This window comes from Mesoplodon densirostris, chromosome 1, assembly GCF_025265405.1.
Source record: "Mesoplodon densirostris isolate mMesDen1 chromosome 1, mMesDen1 primary haplotype, whole genome shotgun sequence".
In the NCBI taxonomy this organism is placed as follows: Eukaryota; Metazoa; Chordata; class Mammalia; order Artiodactyla; family Ziphiidae; genus Mesoplodon; species Mesoplodon densirostris.
Window position 1 is genome coordinate 132,481,637 of NC_082661.1, and position 24,267 is coordinate 132,505,903.

Consider the following 24,267-nt stretch of genomic DNA (forward strand, 5'->3'; position numbering starts at 1 on the left):
GAACTGACTGGGCATCAGTACACTTTTACCGGCTCTCAATAGATTTAAATGATACACAGTTTCCACTAGATTTTAAAATTATATTATCTAGCTCTAAAAGTAAACTAAACCTCCCCCAAAATTAATATGAGGACTGAGAAGAATCCTGCAAAACACAAATAAATTTAAAAACCTGCAATTTGAAGATAACCCTTATATGCAGTAATGAATATGCAATATACAATAATGAATAAGTAAATGAACAGTTAGGTAACATAAGAACTGACAATCTTCTCTTTCTGGCTAGAGCCATACTGCCAGGTTTAAGCAATGCTTCTTAGAAGATGTTTAAACACACACACACACATCCTGTCCCTTCAAGGTATAAGTGCGAGAAATTAACTGCTTTTTAAATAAATAAGAGATAACTTTGGAAATACATGTTTAACAATGTGTCCAGCATTAGATGACTGAGTTCAGTTGTTTTGTTTTACTGAAAATCAAGGGCTTAGACATGCACACATAAAAATTTGGGAGACAAATATTACCTACCATATTTGATTTTGAACACATTTCTTAAAATATGTATATAAATATAATGAAACTCCTTTGATTTGATCTGAAAGGGTAGTCAATTGAAATCAGGGAAGATGGAAAGTCACTTGCTGAACTTCAACAAAACCTTCGCATGATTGGTGGGACTGACAACTTAGTGTCATGATTTGTTAAGTTCTGCCAATGAACTTCATGCATCTGGAGCCACATAATTGTGTGGAAACTTCTTCAGTGCTTCAGACCAAGTATTTAGATTAAACTTAGAATCATACCTTTGGGTCATTTTATCACAGTGTTTCAAAAATTATAAATTCTGGGCTTCCCTGGTGGTGCGGTGGTTGAGAGTCCGCCTGCTGATGCAGGGGACACAGGTTCATGTCCCGGTCTGGGAAGATCTCACATGCTGTGGATCGGCTGGGCCCATGAGCCATGGCTGCTGAGCCTGAGCATCTAGAACCTGTGCTCCGCAACGGGAGAGGCCACAACAGTGAGAGGCCTGTGTACCGCAAAAAAAAAAAAAATCTCTATATATATATATATTTGAAGAGTATTGTAATAGGTAGATTATATTGCCATGTATTTTATCTTTTTCTTGAAAACTGAGTTTCCAGATCTTCTGATTAAACAGAAAAGAAAGTTTGTAACTGAAGGGTGACTGAAATAACAAAAACAGCATTATTACTATTATTCAGCTCATGAATATTATGCACAAAACTGTACCTATTGAGAAATGTTATGAGGTAGGTATGTGAGAGATGCTTCCACCTCATCAGTTGTTCATGTAATTTCATCATTAAATACTAAAATACAAGACAAAACAAAAAATATACCTACCAAGTAAGAAGGTACTGAAAATAAGAAGGTGATTTACTTTCATGGGGTAGCTAATAAGATCTTTTCTCCCTCAAGATGAAAAATATGTGAAAATTATAGACATTCTATGTGTAATATCTTACCCTTTGTATGACCTCACCTATTAACCAGTTTAATGATGGTTACTTTGTTAGAATTTACCTAAATAATCTATATCTCACTTCAATTCTTATCGATTAGGAATATTATTGAGGTTTGAGGATTCTAGACTATTCTAGAATTCAGATAGTATTGTCAACAGACCTTCAAGATGGCAGAGGAGTAAGACATAGAGATCACCTTCCTCCTCACAAATACATCAAAAATACGTGTTCATGTGGAACAACTCCTACAGCACACCTACTGAACGCAGGCAGAAGTCCTCAGACTTCCCAAAAGGCAAGAAACTCCCCATGTACCTGGGTAGGGCAAAAGAAAAAAGAAAAAACAGAGACAAAAGAATAGGGATGGGACCTGCACCAGTGGGAGGGAGCTGTGAAGGAGGAAAAGTTTCCACACACTAGGAAGGCCCTTCACTGGTAGAAAAGGGGGGTGGGTGGGGGGCGAAGCTTCAGAGCTACAGAGAAGAGTGCAGCAACAGGGATGCAGAGGGCAAAGCGGACAGATTCCCGCACAGAAGATTGGTGTCAACCAGCACTCACCATTCTGAGAGGCTTGTCTGCTCACCCACCGGGATGGGTGAGAGCTGAGAGCTGAGGCTCAAGCTTCGAAGTTCAGATCCCAGGGAGAGGAAGGGAGTTGGATGCGTGAACATAGCCTGAAGGGGGCAGGTGTGACACAACTAACTGGGAGGGAGTCCAGGAAAAAGTCTGGAACTGCCTAAGACTCAACAGACCATTGTTTTGGGGCGTGCGAGGAGAGGAGATTCACAACGCTGCATAAATGAGCTTCAGAGACGGGCACGAGCTGCGGCTATCAGAGCGGACCCCAGAGACGGGCATGAGATGCTAAGGCTGCTGCTGCAGCTACCAAGAAGCCTGTGTGCAAGCACAGTCCACACTTCCCCTCCCGGAAGCCTGTGCAGCTAGCCACTGCCAGGGCCCCGTAATCCAGGGGCAACTTCCCTGGTAGAACACATAGTGGGCCTCAGGCTGTTACAACGTCATGTGGGCCTCTGCAGCCGCAGGCCCGCCCTGCATTCTGTACCCCTCCCTCCCCCCAGCCTGAATGAGGCAGAGCCCTCTAATCAGCCGCTCTTTAACCCACTCCTATCTGGGCGAAGAACAGATGCCAGAGGGTAACCTACATGCAGAGGCAGGGCCAAATCCAAACATGAATCCCAGGAGCTGTGCAAACAAAGAGAAAGGGAAATTTCACTGTGCAGCCTCAGAAGCAGTGGATTAAATCTCCACAATCAACTCAATGTACCCTGCATCTGTGGAACACTGGAATAGAAACCAGATCATCCCAAAATTGAGGTGGTGGATTTTGGGAGCACCTGTAGACTTGGAGTTTGCTGCATGAGACTGACTACTTTAATTTTTATGTTTATCTTAGTATAGTTTCTAGCACTTTTTATCACTGGTGGATTTGTTTATTGGTTTGGTTGCTCTCTTCTTTATTTTTAAATTACTTTTTTTTTTACTTTAATAATTTAAAAAATTTTTATTTTAATAACTTTATTATATTATTTTATTTTATTTTTCTTTCTTTCTTTTTTTTCTCCCTCATTTTCTGAGCCCCATGGCTGACACGGTCTTGGTGCTTCAGCTGGGTGTCAGGCCTGAGCCTCTGAGGTGGGAGACCCGAGCTCAGTACATTGGACCACCAGAGACCTGCCAGCCCCATATAATATCAACCAGTGAGAGTTCTCCCAGATATCTCTGCCTCAAAGCTAAGACCCAGCTTCACTCAACGACCACCAAGCTCCAGTGCTGGACACCCCATGCCAAACAACTAGGAAGACAGGAACACAACTACACCCATTAGCAGAGAGGCTGCCTAAAATCATAATCAGTTCACAGACAACCCAAAACACACCACCGGATGAGGTCCTGACCACCAGAAAACAAGATCCAGCCTCATCCACCAGAACACAGGCACCAGTCCCCTCCACCAGGAAGACTACAAAACCAACTGAACCAACCTTACCCACTGGGGGCAGACACCAAAAACAAAAGGGACTACAAACATACAGGCTGTGAAAAGGAGACCACAAACACAGTAAGTTAAGCAAAATGAGAAGACAGAGAAATATGCAGCAGATGAAGGAGCAAAGTAAAAACCGACCTAAACAAATGAATGAAAGGGAAATAGGCAGTCTACCTGAAAAAGAATTCAGAATAATGATAGTAAAGATGATCCAAAATCTTGGAAATAGAATGGAGAAAATACAAGAAATGTTTAACAAGGACCTAGAAGAACTAAAGAGCAAACAAACAATGATGAACAACACAAAAAATGAAACTAAAAATTCTCTGGAAGGAATCAATAGTAGAATAACTGAGGCAGAATAATGGATAAGTGACCCAGAAGATAAAATAGTGGGAATAATTATGGCAGAGAAGAATAAAGTAAAAATAGTGAAAAGAATCGAGGACAGTCTCAGAGACCTCTGGGACAACATCAAATGCACCAACATTCGAATTATAAGGGTCCCAAAAGAAGAGAAAAAGAAAGGGACTGAGAAAATATCTTAAGAAATTAGAGTTGAAAACTTCCCTAATATAGGAAAAGAAATAGTCAGTCAAGTCTAAGAAGTGCAGAGAGTCCCATACAGGATAAATCCAAGGAGAAACACACTGAGACACATATTAATCAAACTTTCAAACATTAAATACAAAGAAAAAATATTAAAAGCAGCAAGGGAAAAGCAACAAATACCATACAAGGAAATCCCCATAAGGTTAATAGCTGATCTTTCAGCAGAAACACTGCAAGACAGGAAGGAGTGGCAAGACATATTGAAAGTGATGAAAGGGAAAAACCTACAGTCAAGATTACTCTCCCCAGCAAGGATCTCATTCAGTTTTGATGGAGAAATTATAACATTTACAGAGAAGCAAAAGCTAAGAGAATTCAGCACAACCAAACCAGCTTTACAACAAATGCTGAAGGATCTTCTCTAGGCAGGAAACACAAGAGAAGGAAAAGACCTACAATAACAAACCCAAAACAATTAAGAAAATGGGAATAGGTACATATCGATAATTACCTTAAATGGAAATGGATTAAATGCTCCAACCAAAAGATATAGACTGGCTGAATGGAAACAAAAACAAGACCCATATATACGCTGTCTACAAGACACCCACTTCAGACCTAGAGACACATACAAACTGAAAGTGAGGGGATGGAAAAAGATATTCCATGCAAATGAAAATCAAAAAAAAAAAAAAAAAAAAAAGCTGGAGCAGCAATTCTCACATCAGACAAAATAGACTTTAAAATAAAGACTATTACAAGAGACAAAGAAGGACAGTACATAATTATCAAGGGATCAATCCAAGAAGAAGATATAACAATTGTAAATATTTATGCACCCAACATAGGGGCACCTCAATACATAAGGCAAATGCTAACAGCCATAAAAGGGGAAATCGACAGTAACACAATCATAGTAGGGGACTTTAACACCCCATGTTCACCAATAGACAGATCATCCAAAATGAAATAAATAAGGAAACACAAGCTTTAAATGATACATTAAACAAGATGGACTTAATTGACATTTAGAGGACATTCCATCCAAAAACAACAGAATACACTTTTTTCTCAAGTGCTCATGAAACATTCTCCAGGATAGATCATATCTTGGGTCACAAATCAAGCCTTGGTAAATTTAAGAAAATTGAAATCATATCAAGTATCTTTTCTGACCACAACACTATGAGACTAGATATCAATTACAGGAAAAAAACTGTAAAAAATACAAACACATGGAGGCTAAACAATACACTACTAAATAACCAAGAGATCACTAAAGAAATCAAAGAGGAAATAAAAAAAATACCTAGAAACAAATGACAATGAAAACACAAAGGCCCAAAACCTATGGGACGCCGCAAAAGCAGTTCTAAGAGGGAAGTTTATAGCAATAAAATCCTACCTCGAGAAACAAGAAAAATCTCAAAAGAACAACCTAAACTTACACCTAAAGCAATTAGGGAAAGAAGAACAAAATAACCCAAAATTAGCAGAAGGGAAGAAATAATAAACATCAGATCAGAAATAAATGAAAAAGAAATGAAGGAAACGATAGCAAAGATCAATAAAACAAAAAGCTGGTTCTTTGAGAAGATAAAGAAAATTGGTAAACCATTAGCCAGACTCATCAAGAAAAAAAGGAAGAAGACTCAAACAACAGAATTAGAAATGTAAAAGAAGTAACAACTGACACTGCAGAAATACAAAGGATCATGAGAGATTAATACAAGCAACTATATGCCAATAAAATGGACAACCTGGAAGAAATAGACAAATTCTTAGAAAAGCACAACCATCCAAGACTGAACTAGGAAAAATAGAAAATATAAATAAATCAATCACAAGCACTGAATTTGAAACTGTATTAAAAATCTTCCAGCAAACAAAAGCCCAGGAATGGATGGCTTCACAGGTGAATTCTATGAAACATTTAAAAAAGAGCTAACACCTAACCTTCTCAAACTCTTCCAAAATATAGCAGAAGGAGGAACACTACCAAACTCATTCTACAAGGCCACCATCACCCTGATACCAAAACCAGACAAAGATTTCACAGAAAAAGAAAACTCCAGGCTAATATCTCTGATGAACATAGATGCAAAAATCCTTAACAAAATACTAGCAAACAGAATCCAACAGCACATTAAAAGGATCATACACCATGATCAAGTGGGGTTTATCCCCAGAATGCAAGGATTCTTCAAAATACGCAAATCAATGTGATATGCCACATGAACAAATGAAAGGATATAAACCATATGATAATCTCAATGGATGCAGAAAAACCTTTCGACAAAATTCAATTCCTATTTATGATAAAAGCTCCCCAGAAAGCAGGCATAGAGGGAACCTTTATGCACATGCACATATGGTCACCTTATCTTTGAGAAAAGAGGCAAGAATATACAACAGAGAAGACAGTCTCTTCAATGAGTGGTGCTGGGAAAACTGGAGAGCTACATGTAAAATAATAAAATTAGAACACTTCCTAACAGCACACCCAAAAATAAACTCAAAATGGATTAAAGACCTAAATGTAAGGCCAGACTCTATTAAACTCTTTGAGGAAAACATAGGCAGAACACTCCTTGACATAAATCACAGCAAGATCCTTTTTGACCCACCTCCTAGAGAAATGGAAATAAAAACAAAAATAAACAAATAAGACCTAGTGAAACTTAAAAGCTATTGCACAGCAAAGGAAACCATAAAGAAGATGAAAAGACAACCCTCAGAATGAGAGAAAATATTTTCAAACAAAGCAGATGAGAAAGGATTAATATCCAAAATATACAAGCAGCTCATGCATCTCAATATGAAAAAAATAACCCAATACAAAAATGGGCAGAAGACCTAAACGGACATTTCTCCAAAGAAGATATACAGATTGCCAACAAACACATGAAAAGATGCTCATCATTAATCATTAGAGAAATGCAAATCAAAACTACAATGAGGGGCTTCCCTGGTGGCACAGTGGTTGAGAATCTGCCTGCTAATGCAGGGGACATGGGTTCAAGCCCTGGTCTGGGAGGATACCACATGCCGTGGAGCAACTAGGCCAGTGAGCCACAACTACTGAGCCTGCGCGTCTGGAGCCTGTGCTCCGCAACAAAGAGGCCGCGATAGTGAGAGGCCTGTGCACCGCGATGAAGAGTGTCCCCCACTTGCCACAACTAGAGAAAGCCCTCACACAGAAACGAAGACCCAACACAGCAAAAATAATAAATTAATCAATAAACTCCTACCCCCAACATCTTCTTAAAAAAAATAACAAAAAAAACTACAATGAGATATCACCTCACACCAGTCAGAATGGCCATCATCGAAAACTCTACACACAGTAAATGTTGGAGAAGGTGTGGAGTAAAGGGAACCCTCTTGCACTGTTGGTGGGAATGTAAATTGATACAGCCACTATGGAGAACAGTATGGAGGTTCCTTAAAAAGCTAACAATAGAACTACCTTATGACCCAGCAATCCCACTACTGGGCATATACTCTGAGAAAACCATAATTCAAAAAGAGTCATGTACCACAATGTTCATTGCAGCACTACTTACAATAGCCAGGACACGGAAGCAACCTAAGTGTCCATCAACAGATGAATGGATAAAGAAGATGTGGCACATATGTATAGTAGAATATTACTCAGCCATAAAAAGAAATGAAATTGAGTTATTTGTAGTGAGTTGGATGGACCCAGAGTCTGTTACACAGAGTGAAGTAAGTCAGAAAGAGAAAAACAATTACTGTATGCTAACACATATACATGGAATTAAAAAAAAAAAAAAAGGTTCAGAAGAACCTAGGGGCAGGACAGGAATAAAGACGCAGATGTAGAGAATGGACTTGAGGACATGGGAAGGGGGAAGGGTAAGCTGGGATGAAGTGAGAGAGTGGCATGGACATATATACACTACCAAATGTAAAATAGGTAGCTAGTGGGAAGCAGCTGCATAACACAGGGAGATCAGCTCCGTGTTTGTGACCACCTAGAGGGGTGGGATAAGGAGGGTGGGATGGAGACACAAGAGGGAGGAGATATGGGGATATACGTATATGTATAGCTGATTCACAGAAGAAACTAACACAACACTGTAAAGCAATTATACTCCAATAAAGACGTTAAAAAAAAAAAACACAAAGATAGTACTGTCACCCTCTATCAGGAGGGAAATATAAAATAGTTCTTTTTTCATTGTTTACTTGATTTTGTGTCCATTGTAATAAAAGGGTCAATAATACAGGTTACAAAATCAAAGAAGTATGAAAGCAAACTCATCCGACCCATTAAACAAGAATCAATAATAAGTTTGAAGGGAGTGAAAAAGCCCAAAGGTTACATGTAAAGGTCACTGAAAGTAGATGCATAGCCTCTGGGAGTTGCAGTAGTCAACTGTGTACAGAACAATTTTTTAAAAACACTTTGGACTGTTTTCCTTTTACAGATGAAGAAACTGAGAGGAAGAAAGTTTAAAAGATTCGTTCAAGTTCTCATAGCAAGCTAACTTTTCTCTGTGTCCCCTATCTACTACACTTTCCACTCTCCTATTGGCTTCCTCTTCAGGCATCTGCTCACTGATTTTCTACCAAGTATTTGATAAGTTCTAATGAAAGAGACTATAAAATTTTCACCCACTCTATGAAATATGGATTCTTATCCATAGGTCTCTTCTTTTATCCTTGTACATGGATATCAACCAATTAATCAACTTGCTTTCTTTATGTTGCTTATTACCTTAGTCCTCACTAAATTACATCAATATTTTCCACATAACAAAAATGTCATAATTAAATTATATTTTTAACATTTTGGTCCAGTGTAGCCCATGCTGATGCAATACCAAATCATGAATTAAAATATAATTAAAAGAAACATCTAAATTTTAGCAATTCCTTCAGTTTTAGGTCAGTTCCTTTTACTTCTGTTAAAGTCAAGTAATATTAAACACAAATCAGTTTATTAAACTCCCTTCTACAATATACCATATTAATAAACACACTAAAATCTATCCTTCTACATAGTTAACTAGAATACTCACCAAATGATTGCATTGTCATTCTAGATCATAGAATTTTGAGTGATTTTTGCTTTCTTCTTAACACTTACTAGTACTTCTTGAATTTTTTAAAAAGGAAATTATTTTGAAAAACTAACAGCCTCATAACTCTTAAAAATGTTCAAGGCCTCTAGAAAGAAAAAAAAGTTATTTTGCCTCACAACTGGTTGGTCTGATATAAGCCTAAAGAATGGATACTGAAAAAATAAGATATAATGCAGTGTAATAGAGATTGCATAAACTTTAGTCTGAAGAAGAATTGGCTTCAAATCCTGGCTTAATGTAATGTTCAACATGCTACTTAATTGCCCCATCTTCACCTTTTCATGTTCATCCCCACCTTGGTCCAACCTCACAGTACAAGCCAATAGAATCCACTCCCCATTATGAAAGCTCAATACATCTCACCCTGCATCTTGGCAGAACTGTTCCAGTCACAGAATCACTACTAGTTTACTGTGAAGCTAAACCTTATACCTCAAGAGGACCATCCTTGCTGGCAATGAGCAATGATTCAGGGGGAAAGTTAAAGTTAGGTCAGGAAATACCAACTGATGCTAAAAATAACTTATGTTGCTTAGGCATTAATCAGAAACAATAAGGAAAAGACTGCCCTTTATTTCTTTTCCTCTTTCTCATCAAGCTCTCCATTGCTACTCATTTTAATCTGGTTTTACCCATTTAAGAACAGTTGTTGCAGGATCACACACTGTAAATTTTATCAGTGGACTCACCTAGTGCTGGGTTGGCTCATGCGCCCACCTCTTTTGCAATAGCCACCAAATCACGTAACGTGGGCTCTCATTGAGCAAAACATCTGCTATGTTTAGAATGGCTTCTAGTGAAGATGCATCCTGTCGATTATCATCTTTGTGTAATAGATGAAGAAACAGGCACTGCATCAGAAGGTTATTAACCTGCCTAAATCGTTCCCATGTGTTCTGAGATGGAACTAAACTAAACTGAACTCTCTATTCCTCATTAACATAGTCAACTCCCCATTAACAACCATGTTGCAAGGTTGGGCAGAAAGAGGAAACAGAGAAAGAACGGTAATTACAGAGAGGTTGTTTTTTTCCTTTCTTTCTACAGATTACTAGAGGATTCATAGAGTCAAATTTAAGAAAACAGTTCATCAGAGCTCATGTTATCAGCCTGAGGTGAGTGGAACTACAACAAAACATATCTATAAGCATAGATACAACTTGGTGCATTTGATTTTGTTCACAGCATAGATAATGAATGAGACGTTCACACAATGTGTTGCAATATTATGAAAACAGTATCATGGGCAGTTTAAAAACCAATGCCAAAAAACAAAACTTGTCACATACGATCTACTTACTAATGTAAATAACCATATTACTTCAGTTCTTGGTGAGAAAAGGAAGAAAGGGTAGAGAGAGAGTTGGGTAAAGGTACAGCAACAGGTTTATTCTATTATATAACTCCAGGGGATACTATTCACAATTCAGTCTATGTAGCAAACAATGTCTTGTGGAGGTGTGCAATGCTGTGGTCCTGGGCACGATTGGAACACTAAACCAACACCAAAAGTGGCTTTTTGGGTTTTGTCTGCCTGGAATGCTATAATATAAAGGATGTTGTGGCCAAATACAGACGTGTCTGCTATAAATTAATAATAGGAGAAGTAGCAGCACCCAAGCTAGTTATTTGCCCTTCTTACCTTAGTTGAATATGGACTTAACCTTGTGATGTGATGTGATATCCCTATCAACTAAAATAGCCACCCTTACTGACCCTACCATAAATGTCTCAAATGTCCATATTGCTCAATCCTTCAAATAATATACAAAAGCTCTTCAGAAGGGCGAGAAATTATACTAAGTCTTTCTCAAATACTAATACCACAAGAAAATTAATTTTTCTTATTCTCGGAAGAGTCACCTAGTTAAGTACTCAGGAGCATAGAGCTCTGGTCAGTTAAGTTTTGCTGAGGAGTTCAAGAAGTAAGAAGAATCCATAGGAAGAGCATTTTCCAAAATGCATTTCAGTCAGTTCAGTGCACATTCACCTTAGTACTTTCTTGAGACATTCTCTGTACCAGCCACTAGCTTGCAATACTTGTAGGACTGAATCTGCCTTTTTTTCTCCTTTTGTTCACTTCCCACTTACTACTCATTTCACTGCTGTCTGGCTTCTGACCTCACCACAAAATAGTAGTTGTTCTTGCCAAGTTCAAAAATGACATCTGAATCACAAACTCCAAAGAAATTGTATCAGTCCTCTTCTTGGACCTTTCAATCCTTTTTGAAATAGTACCATCCCTTGGTTTCTATGACCCTATACACCCCTGATTTTCCTTTTATCTCTCAAGTTATTCCTTCTCAATTTTCTTTGTTAGTTCTTATTCCTTCTCTTCCTCAAATGTTGTCAGACTGTGCTGTAAGCCTCTCATCTTCTCAGTTCACACAGAAACTCCTTTTAGGGGCTACATTGCCCCTATATGCTAATTATTATTAAAGTGGTATCTCTGGGCCAGTCCTCTCTTCTCATCTCGAGATGTGAATATACACAGCCATGTGCTTGATATCATCATATGGCTATCTTGGACAGCTCAACTTTAATAAGTCCAGACCAGACTCTATCATTTCTCCCCCACCAAGTATGTTACTCTTCTAGTATTGCCTACCTCTGTCAATGGTGTCACCTTCAACCCAGATGCTCAAGAAAGAAATATCAGTTATCTCTCTAAATTCCTATCTCTCCCTCAACCCACACATCCATCCATCTAACCTTCACAATTCTATTTCTTAATTATGTTTAAGATCCATAACTTCAAACACACTGCCCTCAACCATCTCTCTCCTTGTCTATGAACAGCCTCCTAATGAGTCTCCTTTCCTGCAGTCTTGCTCCACTCCACATTCTACATAGCAACCAGAAAGATTTTTTGAAATGAAATGCTAAACATAGTATTTGCTTAAAGTTCTAACTGCCATTCCTTACCCTTATGTCAAATATCATATATAAACATGTATATGTGCATCAGATATATGTATTCTTGATATCTCTCTCTCCCTCCCTCTCTCTCTCTCTCTCTCTCTCTCTCTCTCTCTCTCTCTCTCTATATATATATATATATATATATATATATATATATATATATATAACAAAGTTTACTAAACCTTCCTATATAGGGGTTTCTCCTACCATCTCTATTTCTGGGGTAGTCTTTTACTACTCTCTACTTGGTTCTTTACTCACAAGTCCCATTAGCCTGTTTTCAGTTCTTCACTGTCTCTAACCTCAAGATCTTCTTATATAAGCTATTCCCTCTGTCTGAAATACACATCCACACACACACACACACCCCACTTTTTCCCCTTCCCCTTCTGTTTTAAAATATACTGCATCAATAGAAAATTTGAGGTACAGTAAAGCCAACAAATCAGGAGATGATGACTTTTGGAAAGAGAGTTTGTTACTCACAGTTCCCAAGAGGAAGGTACATGGCTCTTTGATAGAGTTGTTATGAAGATCAAATAAATGAAGTATAAAACACAGTCCTGTTTGAGTATCTATTTACATGTTTATCTTTCACTAAAGATACCTCTTCTTTGAATTGCATATTCATCTTTTCTGTTTTTTTTCTGATTTGTCTTTTTCTTATTGATCTGTAGTTCTGTGTCTATAGGAGGTACCAAACATTTGTTACTTTGAGTTGCAAATATATTCTCCCTGTCTATAGCATTAGCTTAACACTTTGTATGTGCATCTTTTGTTGTAGAAAATCAGTTGCAAAATGTCTCTTAAGAAATCCTTTCTCCTCTTGTATATAAAGAAAATCTCCTGTATTTGACTATAAATTTTAAATTTTTGCTGTTCCTATTCAAGTGTTTTGTTTGTGTGTGACATGAGGAAGATTTTTAATTTTTTACATGAGTTATTTTCCTTCAGATTTGTGATAACACTTCTATAGTATATTGTTTACATATGTCTATGAGTCTGTTTCTGGATTCCTATTAGACTTAATTATAGGAATTCTGTTCCTTCCAATTAAGCTTAGTAATTATGTCATTCAAATAAAACCTAGCACTATGGATTTGCCTATTTCTCCTTGTTCAATATATTTTGAGTACATATTATCAAGCACCTATATGTTTAGAATTCTTATATCTGCCTCATGAACTATTTCTTTTAACAAGGTATTAATCCTTTTTATCACTAATTAATGTCTTTCAATCTTAAAATCTCTTATATCTGATACTATTATGCTACACTGACTATCTTATGGTTCTTTTTTCAACAGACCTTATCTTCATTTTCAACATTCATATATCCTTACAGGTCAAATTTTTCTCCTAAAACAAGAAGACAGCTAGATTACATTTTCAAATGCATTCTGACCATCTTTGCTTTTAACTAGAAAGTTGTCAGTTTCAATTTATTGTGATGACAGTTACATTTGGCTTTATTTCCTCCATATTATCTTATGTTCTTCATCCTGGTTTTTCTAATGCTTTTTCTACTATCTTGCCTTCTCTTGTATGATTGTATTTTCTTCATTTTCTTTTTTCCGTTTACTAATTTACAAGTTCTACATTCCATTTATCTTATTTTAGTGATTATTCTTAAAAATTATTACAAACAAGGAGAGCTGGTTTAACCCACTACCCTTCTTCCAAATAATACAGGAAACTTGGAACTGTTATTCACGTATTACTGATGTATTAGTTCCACCTTATTTGTAACACCTGCAAATAAATCACTGTAATTATACCGTCAATCTCATTTTATTAATTTTTTAAGTAAACATTTTATTTTGGAATAATGTTAAGTTTACAAAAAGGTTCCAAAGACAGTACAGAACGTTTCTACATACACTTCACCTAGCTTCCCCTAATGTTAACATCTTACATAACTATGGTACTTTTGTCAAAACTAAGAGATTAACATTGATACATTATTAGACTCTGATTTATTTCGTTTTCACCAGTTCTTCCACTAATGTCCTTTTTTTCCATTTCAGGATCCAACTCAGTATATATACGACATTACATTTAGGGTGGGTTTTTTTTAACATTTTTATTGCAGTATAATTGCTTTACACTGGTGTGTTAGTTTCTGCTGCATAACAAAGCGAATCAGCTATAGGCATACATATATCCCCATATCTCCTCCCTCTTGCATCTCCATACCACCCTCCCTATCCCAACCCTGTAGCTGGTCACAAAGCACAAACCTGATCTCCCTGTGTTATGCAGCTGCTTCCCACTAGCTATCTATTTTACATTTGGTAGTGTATATAGGTCAATGTTACTCTCTCGCTTCGTCTCAGCTTACCCTTCCCCCTCCCCGTGTCCTCAAGTCCATTTTCTATGTCTGTGTCTTTATTCCTGTCCTGCCCCTAGGTTCTTCAGAACTTTTGTGGTTTTTTGTTTTGTTTTGTTTTGTTTTTTTAGATTCCATATATATGTATTAGCATACGGTATTTGTTTTCCTCTTTCTGACTTACTTCACTCTGTATGACAGACTGGGTCCATCCATCTCACTACAAATAACCCAATTTTGTTTCTTTTTATGGCTGAGTAATATTCCATTGTATATATGTGCCACATCTTCTTTATCCATTCATCTGTCGATAGACACCTAGGTTGCTTCCATGTCCTGGCTATTGTAAGTAGTGCTGCAATGAACGCTGTGGTACATGACACTGTTTGAATTATGGTTTTCTCAGGGTATATGCCCAGTAGTGGGATTACTGGGTCACATGGTAGTTCTGTTTTTACTTTTTTAAGGAACTTCCATACTGTTCTCCACAGAGGCTGTATCAATTTACATTACCACGAACAGAGCAAGAGTGTTCCTTTTTCTCCACACCCTCTCCACCATATATTGTTTACAAACTTTTTGATGATACCATTCTGACCAGTGTGAGGTGATACCTCATTGTAGTTTTGATTTGCATTTCTCTAATGATTAGTGATGTTGAACATCTTTTCATGTCTTTGCTGGTAATCTATATATCTTCTTTGGAGAAATTTCTATTTAGGTCTTCTGCCCATTTTTGGATTGGGTTGTCTTTTTTTGACATTGAGCTGCATGAGCTGCTTGTATATTTTGGAGATTAATCCTTTGTCAGTTGCTTCATTTTCAAGTATCTTCTCCCATTCTGAGGGCTGTCTTTTCATCTCCTTTATTGTTTCCTTTGCTGTGTAAAAGCTTTTAAGTTTCATTAGGTCCCACTTGTTTATTTTTGTTTTTATTTCCATTTCTCTAGCAGTGGGGTCAAAAAGGATCTTGCTATGATTTATGACAAAGAGTGTTCTGCCTATGTTTTCCTCTAAGAGTTTAATAGAGTCTGGCCTTACATTTAGGTCTTTAATCCATTTTGAGTTTATTTTTGTGTACGGTGTTAGGAAGTGTTCTAATTTCATTCCTTTACATGTAGCTGTCCAGTTTTCCCAGCACCACTTATTGAAGAGGCTGTCTTTTCTCCATTGCATATTTTTGCCTCCTTTATCAAAAATAAGGTGAGCATATGTGCGTGGGTTTATCTCTGGGCTTTCTATCCTGCTCCACTGATCTATATTTCTGTTTTTGTTCCGATACCATACTGTAGTATTGTATGATTGATTACTGTAGCTTTGTAGTATAGTATGCAGTCCAGGAGCCTTATTCCTCCAGCTCCGTTTTTCTTTCTAAAGATTGCTTTGGCTTTTCGGGGTCTTTTGTGTTTCCATACAAATTGTCAAATTTTTTGTTGTAGTTCTGTGAAGAATGCCATTGGTAGTTTGATAGGGATTGCATTGAATCTGTAGATTGCTTTTGGTAGCATAGTCATTTTCACAATGTTGATTCTTCCAATCCAAGAACATGGTATATCTCTCCATCTGTTTGTATCATCCTTTTTTCATAAGTGTCTTACAGTTTTCTGCATACAGATCTTTTGTCTCCTTGGGTAGGTTTATTCCTAGGTATTTTATTCTTTTTGTTGCAATGGTAAATGGGAGTGTTTCCTTAATTTCTCTTTCAGATATTTCATCATTAGTGTATAGGAATGCAAGAGATTTCTGTGCATTACTTTTGTATCCTGCTACTCTACCAAATTCATTGATTAGCTCTAGTAGTTTTCTGGTAGCATCTTTAGGATTCTCTATGCATAGTATCATGTCATCTGCAAACAGTGATGATTTTACTTCTTCTTTTCCGATTTGGATTCCTTTTCTTTTTCTTCTCTGATTCCTGTGGCTAAAACTTCCAAAACTATGTTGAATAACAGTGGTGAGAGTGGGCAACCTTGTCTTGTTCCTGATCTTTGAGGAAATGGTTTCAGTTTTTCACCTTTGAGAATGATGTTGATGTGGGTTTGTCCTATATGGCCTTTATTATGTTGAGGTAAGTTCCCTCTATGCCCACTTTCTGGAGAGTTTTTATCATAAATAGGTGTTGAATTTTGCGAAAAGCTTTATCTGCATATATTGAGATTATCATATGGTTTATATACTTCAATTTGTTAAGATGGTGAATCACATTGATTTGCATATATTGAAGAATCCTTGCATTCCGGGGATAAACCCCACTTGATCATGGTGTATGATCCATTTAATGTGCTGTTGGATTCTTTTTGCTAGTATTTTGTTGAGGATTTTTGCATATAATGTTCATCAGAGATACTGGCCTGGAATTTTCTTTTTTTGTGACATCTTTGTCTGGTTTCGGTATCAGGGTAATGGCCTCGTAGAATGAGTTTGGTAGTGTTCCTCCTTCTGCTATATTTTGGAAGAGTTTGAGAAGGATAGGTGTTAGCTCTTCTCTAAATGTTTGATAGAATTCGCCTGTGAAGCCATCTGGTCCTGGGCTTTTGTTTGTTGGAAGATTTTTAATCACAGTTTCAATTTCAGTGCTTGTGATTGGTTTGTTTATATTTTCTATTTCTACCTGGTTCAGTCTTGGAAGGTTGTGCTTTTCTAAGAATTTGTCCATTTCTTCCTGGTTGTCCATTTTATTGGCATACAGTTGCTTGTAGTAATCTCTCATGATCCTTTGTATTTCTGCAGTGTCAGTTGTTACTTCTCCTTTTTCATTTCTAATTCTATTGATTTCAGTCTTCTCCCTTTTTTTCTTGATGAGTCTGGCTAATGGTTTACCAATACTCTTTATCTTCTCAAAGAACCAGCTTTTTGTTTGACTTATCTTTGCTACTGTTTCCTTCATTTCTTTTTCATTTTTTTTCCAATTTGATCTTTATGATTTGTTTCCTTCTGCTAACTTCGGGGTTTTTTTGTTCTTCTTTCTCTAATTGCTTTAAGTGTAAGTTTAGGTTGTTTATTTGAGATGTTTGTTTCTTGAGGTACAATTGTATTGCTCTAAACTTCTATCTTTGAACTACTTTGCTGCATCCCATAGGTTTTGGGAAGTCATGTTTTCATTGTCATTTGTTTCTAGGTATTTTTTGATTTCCTCTTTGATTTCTTAGTGATCTCTAGGTTATTTAGTAGTGTATTGTTTAGCCTCCATGTGTTTGCATTTTTTATAGATTTTTTTCCTGTAATTGATATCTAGTCTCATAGCATTGTGGTCGGAAAAGATACTTGATGCAATTTCAATTTTCTTAAATTTATCAAGGCTTGATTTGTGACCCAAGATATGATCCTGGAAAATGTTCCATGAGTACTTGAGAAAAAAGTGTATTCTGTTGTTTTTGGATGGAATGTCCTCTAAATATCAATTAAGTCCATCTTGTTTAATGTATCATTTAAAGCTTGTGTTTTTATTTTCATTTTGGATGATCTTTCCATTGGTGAAAGTGGGGTGTTAAAGTCCCCTACTATGATTGTGTTACTGTTGATTTCCCCTTTTATGGCTGTTAGCATTTACATTATGTATTGAGCTGCTCCTATGTTGGGTGCATAAATATTTACAATTGTTATATCTTCTTCTTGGATTGATCCCTTGATCATTATGTAGTGTCCTCCTTTGTCTCTTCTAGTAGTCTTTATTTTAAAGTCTATTTTGTCTGATATGAGAATTGCTACTCCAGCTTTCTTTTCATTTCCATTTCCATGTAATATCTTTTTCCATCCCCTCACACTCAGTCTGTATGTGTCCGTAGGTTAAGTGGGTCTCTTGTAGACAGCATATATATGGGTCTTGTTTTTGTATGCATTCAGCCAGTCTATTTCTTTTGGTTGGAGCATTTAATCCATTTGCATTTAAGGTAATTATTGATATGTATGTTCCTATTACCATTTTCTTAATTGTTTTGGGTGTGTTTTTGTAGGTCTTTTCCTTCTCTTGTGTTTCCTGCCTAGAGAAGTTCCTTCAGCATTTGTTGTAAAGCTGGTTTGGTGGTGCTGAATTCTCTTAGCTTTTGCTTCTCTGTAAAGTTTTTAATTTCTCCATCGGATATGAATGAGATCCTTGCTGGGGAGAGTAATCTTGGTTGTTTTTCCCTTTCATCACTTTAAATATGTCCTGCCACTCCCTTTTGGTTTGCAGAGTTTCTGAAAGATAAGCTGTTAATCTTGCTGCCCTTAATATTTTTTCTTTGTATTTAATTTTTGAAAGTTTGATTAATATGTCTTTCAGGGTGTTTCTCCTTGGATTTAGCCTGTATGGGAACTCTGCACTTCCTGGACTTGACTATTTCCTTTCCCATGTTAGGGAAGTTTTTATCTATAATCTCTTCAAATATTTTCTCAGACCCTTTTTCTCTTCTTCTGCGACCCCTATAATTTGAATGTTAGTGTGTTTAATGTTGTCCCAGAGGTTTCTGAGACTGTCCTCAATTCTTTTTCTTTTTTTTTTTTTTTTTTGCTCTGCAGCAGTTATTTCCACTCTTTTATCTTACAGGTCACTTATCCATTCTTCTGCTTCAGTTATTGTGCTATTGATTCCTTCTAGAGAATTTTTAATTTCAGTAATTGTGTTGTTAATCACTGCTTGTTTGCCCCTTAGTTCTTTTAGATCCTTATTAAATGTTTCTTGTATTTTCTCCGTTCTGTTTCCAAGATTTTGAATCATGTTTACTATCATTACTCTGAATCCTTTTTCAGGTAGGTTGCCTATTTCATCTTCATTTATTTGTTCTGTAGGTTTTTACCTTGTTCCTTAATCTGTAACATGTTTTTTTGTCTTTTTTTTTTTTTTTTTTTGATGGGTGGTGCTGTTTTCCTGTTTTTCTAGTTGTTTGGCCTCAGACCTCCAGAACTGGAGTTTGCAGACAGTTGGATACAGCCGGAGTTGGTGTTAAGATGAGGAACGCTGGGAGATCTCACTCCGATTAATATTCCCTGTGGTCTGAGGTTCTCTGTTAGTCCAGCGGTTTGGACTCGGTACTACCACCACAGGAGCTTGGGCCTGACCTCTGGCCTGGGAACCAAGTTCCCACAAGCTTTGTGGCACAGTAAAAAAAAAAAAAAACGAGAAAAAGGAGCAGTACAATATCAAAGAATAAAAAATAAAATTAGAAAGATAAAAAATATATTAGGAAAAATAAAACTATAATGGAAACAACTGAAACAAGGTAAAATAAGACCACAACAGAAAAAAGGAAACAAAAAGTGGTCAGGGGATACAAGCCAGAAGGAGAGAACAGTAGCAAAGTATAAAGAATAAAATAAAGTTTGAAAAATAAAATATTTATTAGGAATAATAAAAATATGAAAGAATCAACAACAACGAATCAACAAGGTAAAACAGAACCCAAATCTAAAAGAGGAATAAAGAAAAAAAAAGAAAAAAGCCTTGGCTATGGGGGCGGAGTTTAGGTGTGGTGGAACTTAGGCAAGGGCAGGGTTCAGTGTGGGGCAGGACCTAGGTGGGTGGGGGGTGACGTTTGTGCGTGGGCCGGGGCCTAGGCTCAGGACCCACGTAGCTGGAAAAAGTCCTGGGGGCGGGGCCTAGGCAGGGCAAAATTCAAGCATGGGGGCACAGGGGGTCTCTGCTTAGGACCTGTGTGGAAGGGGAGAAGCAGCACGTGGAAAGGAGGGTCTCCACAGTGTGGGGTTCCAGAGTTTAGAGGTAGGCCCCTGGGTGAGGGTGTGTGGGTGGGGTTTAGGCCCAGTGCGTTGGAGGGGGTCTCAGAGGGGGTCTCCGAGTGTAGAGGTGAGGCCCTGGGTGGGCGTGTAGGAGCAGGGCTTGGGCTCTGTGCAGCAGGAGGGAGGCTCCGAGGGCAGAGGATTAGGCCCGGGAGCCCAACAGGCTCCCCAGCTGCTAAGCAGACAGGGGAAGCACTGGCTGTGTTCCCTTCTCTTCCTTCACACTCCTCCCCCAGCGTCTCCCCCATTGCCACTGGACCCCTAACCATGGGTGGGTCCTCCTGGGTGTAGGAACTCCTCCCCTCCCCCAGCCACCCCTCAGGACTTCCAGTCCCATAGGTCTGGCCTTTACTTTTGCTCCCCCTTCCCTCCCTCCCACTCCCTCAGGACGACATGGCTAAAGGGGGCCTCCGTGGGCAGAGGATCAGGCTTGGGATCTCAGCAGGTTCCCAGGGGTCCAAGTGGGCACGGGAAACCTGGCCATGCTCCCTTTTGATCCTCTGCCCTTCCAATGGTTCCCCAATTTCCCGCTTCAGGTGTAGGATCCCTTCCCCTTCCCCAGCCACCCCTCAGGGGCGCCAGTCTTGCCCTGCCTCCACTTCTCCTCCCCCTTCACTCCCCCCAGGCCCCATGTCCTACCCAGTGCCTGGGGGTTCCTACCATCCCCTTAGGTGTCCACAGTGCCCCACCAGTGCCTGGTAGGTGCCCCAGTTGTACGAGACGCAAATTCCACATCCTCCTAGTATGCCATCTTGACTCCACCCCCATCAATGTCTTTTTAGATTACCAGTTTACCATTTTCTTTGTTTCCTATGTCTTTCTGTACCTAACAAACACCTTTCTTCTGAGTTCAATTTCCTTCTTACTGAAGTACTTCCTTCATAAATTCTTTAACAAGAGTACATGAACAATAAACTACGTTTTTGTTTAGCTTTGTTTTTGTTGTGATGCATGAAAGGTCCTTATTTTAGCCTCATTCTTGAATAACACTTTAGTGTGGATATAAAATTCCAAGTTGATAGCAATTTTCTCTCAGCATTTTGAAAATACAATTATATACTGCCTTTTATCACTGTTATTAAGAAATTGTCCTTCAATCAAAACTTTCTTTGGTAGCTAGTTTTTTCTCTATTGTTTGAAAATCTTCCATTTGCCTTTGGAGTTCAGAGTTTTATTATGATGTATCTGTGTGTGTGTTTTGTTTTATTGAGTATGCTTCAGACTCATCTCGATCTGAGGCTTAGTGTCTTTATTAATTCCAGATAATTCTCATTATCTCTTGTAATACTGCTGCTCCTTTATTTTTCTGTGCTCTTCTTTAACATTTCACTAGGTAAACTTTGAGATGTCTCCTGTCTCTTAGCCTCTATTTGATCTTTTTCACACCTTTATCTATGTTACATTCTGTGTGATTTCATCTCTTTCAGTTAACCAGTTTCTCTTCAGCTTTGTCTACTATTCTGTGTAACTCATCCATCAAGTTTTCATTTCAATTAAAAAGTATGTTTGACTATGTTTACCTGTGTTTTGAAAAAGTACTATACTTTTCTCATATTTATAATTCCCCTTTTATGTCATTTGTCATTTCAAATTTATTTACCTGAATATCTGTTAATTTTATTATGTGGACTTTTTGAGGATGCTCTTCTTATTCTGATTTTAGCTCATGAGGTATTGTTTACCACTGAGGTTGTATGCTTATCTTTAATCCCACTTTGTGATTGGGATCCTATGCAGTCTGGATTTAACATACATACCTCCAAAGCATTTGCTTCTATCAGATACTCTAGGAGGATTGGCATCACATGGACCATTTTTTGGTTAATTTCTTAAAGTGTCTGGGACCATGCAGATGGTATTAATGTAAATCCAAAACTTTCATGAAGTCAGGTTCATGATTATGAATTCTCAGGAGAACCTTTTTTCCATCCAGACCTGGACCTCTGAGACAACTAAACTTCTTTTTCTTTTATGATGTGAGTTCTTCTTCTTTCTAATCTATGCTTTCACTAATGCCTAGTTCTTTGAGAAACCTAACCTTATTCTGAAACTTCATAACCGTCTCCCTATTTTGTACTAGCCCAAGACCTCATCTCCAGTATCTATTAATGCTGAAACACAAAACAATTGCAATTCTGATGCTTACCATGTAATATTCATATTCTTCTTTATTTTTAGTCTTCTAAGATTTCCCTTATTTTCACAGGAGCCCAACTTTGCATTTCAAATAGAATTTATTATATTTTAGCTAGCATTTCTGGTTGTTTTATATGAAAAGCTTTTTTAAATTATTTAGGTTTTCATGTTGCTAGAAATGTAAGATGTAATTATTTATTCAGTGTCTGCTTCTTCATCTAAGCTGCCCTATTCATGAGAATGGCAACTGTGAATCTTGGTCATAGCTAATTTCTGAAACTAAGAATAATGCCCAGCACAAAAAAGGTGCTTATTTAGTATTTACCTAGTAAATATTAAATTAATATCTGGGGTGAATATTATGGCAAAATTAGCAATTGAGATGAGAGGAGGCAGCCTAGTGTATGAGAGCATCAAAACCAAATGTGCCTAATGCACATTCATTTTCAGAAAAGGAGAGTGCCAATATTAGGTGGAGGAAGTGATTTACATGGTAATTTACATGGGAGGAAATGGATATTATCTTGATTTTAGAGAATTATAACCTTTAGCCAAATTATCAAGGTTCTTGTGAGAAGTATCAACAGTTAATCAAAACAGAGATAAAAATCTTAACATATGACTACAGAAGTTAAAATTTGCTTTTGTAGCCAGATAAGGGGGTGTAGGTACCAGAAAATTAACTTGAAACTATAAGTCACATAAACTTGGAAGTTCATCTCTTTATAAGTTTGTTTAATGAGATGAGTGGGTTTTTTTGAAGATTTGTGAAGTCTAACCATAGCTAATACTTACAGCATACTTACTGTATGCTATGTACTCTTCCCAAAAGTCTTACATATGTTAATTCATATAATCTTCATAATAACCCATTTCAATGTGAGGATACAGGTACAGAACGATTAAGAAACAAAAAACTTACCTAAATTCCAACAGTAAATGGCAGAGCTGGTGTTCAAACTCTGCCATTCTGACTTTAAAACAAGCTATCCTGAATGGTGGGTACAGTGTACTATGCACTGAAATCTAGTGTTTATGGGGTAGCATTGTGATATATCATTACATACAGAAACACTGTTTTGTGAATCTGTCCTAACGTTAAATTTCTTAAGTAATGTTTTTAATGCTTAATCAAGAAAAGTATATAAAGAGAATGACAGAAAATTATCATAATTATACATTTTAAAAAATATCTTTATGGTTTTTCAGGCAAAGTGGTAGTGATGTGATAGCAGATATTGTCATGAAATTTAAATTCACGAAGGATAACAATGAACCATCAGTGAAAAGGAGAATTGAGTCTGTTTTACAACAAATTATGAATAACTCTGAAAACTTGGAAATGAACACTTCAGGGGAGTTAACACGCAAGTATCATTTTCTTTAGCCATTTCATTTCAATATATCTCTCTACCAGTTCTAATTCATGCTTCAATTTAATGAGAGACTGACTTTTTTCCCTTGGAATTAAACTATGAAAACAATGTATTATGAAGCTAACTAAAATATATAGCTCTCCAATATAAAATATTCTAAAGTTTTAAAGAATCATTTAGCATTCATTGAGTAAGTTTTACTTGCTAAAAATTCTTTATTATTTTTCCCTCTCAACCCTCCTTGTAAGGGATGTTGCTGTCAGATGTTCAATTTGTAGGTATGTTATAAGAATGGTAAATAGCTGTTTGAGGTCAGAGAACAATTTAATTAAGGATCTATCTATCTGAGAACAGAGCATGCAATTGGAAGGTGTCCGGTAAATACTTGTAGAATAAAGAAGGAAATTAGAAGATTTAACAATATTCCTACCTCCTCTCTGAAAATCCTCTCTACTTCTGCCTAGAATGGAATCTCTTTCCATTGTTTTTCATCCCTATTGCTATCACTCTGGTCTAAGCCAACATCATTTCTTACTTGAACTACAGCACTAGCCTCCAAGCTACTCTGCTTCTATACTTTCTTGGCCCTTTCCAATGTATTGTACACATACTGATCAAGGAAATATTTTAAAA

The 24,267-nt window shown here is 37.2% G+C and overlaps 1 protein-coding gene across 1 annotated transcript in view; it reads left to right on the top strand.

Annotated features, from left to right (window-relative positions):
• TMPRSS11D (transmembrane serine protease 11D) overlaps positions 1–24,267 on the top strand; it is a 47,745-nt gene that overhangs the window by 9,795 nt on the left and 13,683 nt on the right. The window contains exons 4-5 of the mRNA XM_060096885.1: positions 10,209–10,276; positions 23,468–23,625. Of these exons, the coding sequence (XP_059952868.1) occupies positions 10,209–10,276; positions 23,468–23,625 (226 nt within the window). The remainder of the gene's footprint in view (positions 1–10,208; positions 10,277–23,467; positions 23,626–24,267) is intronic.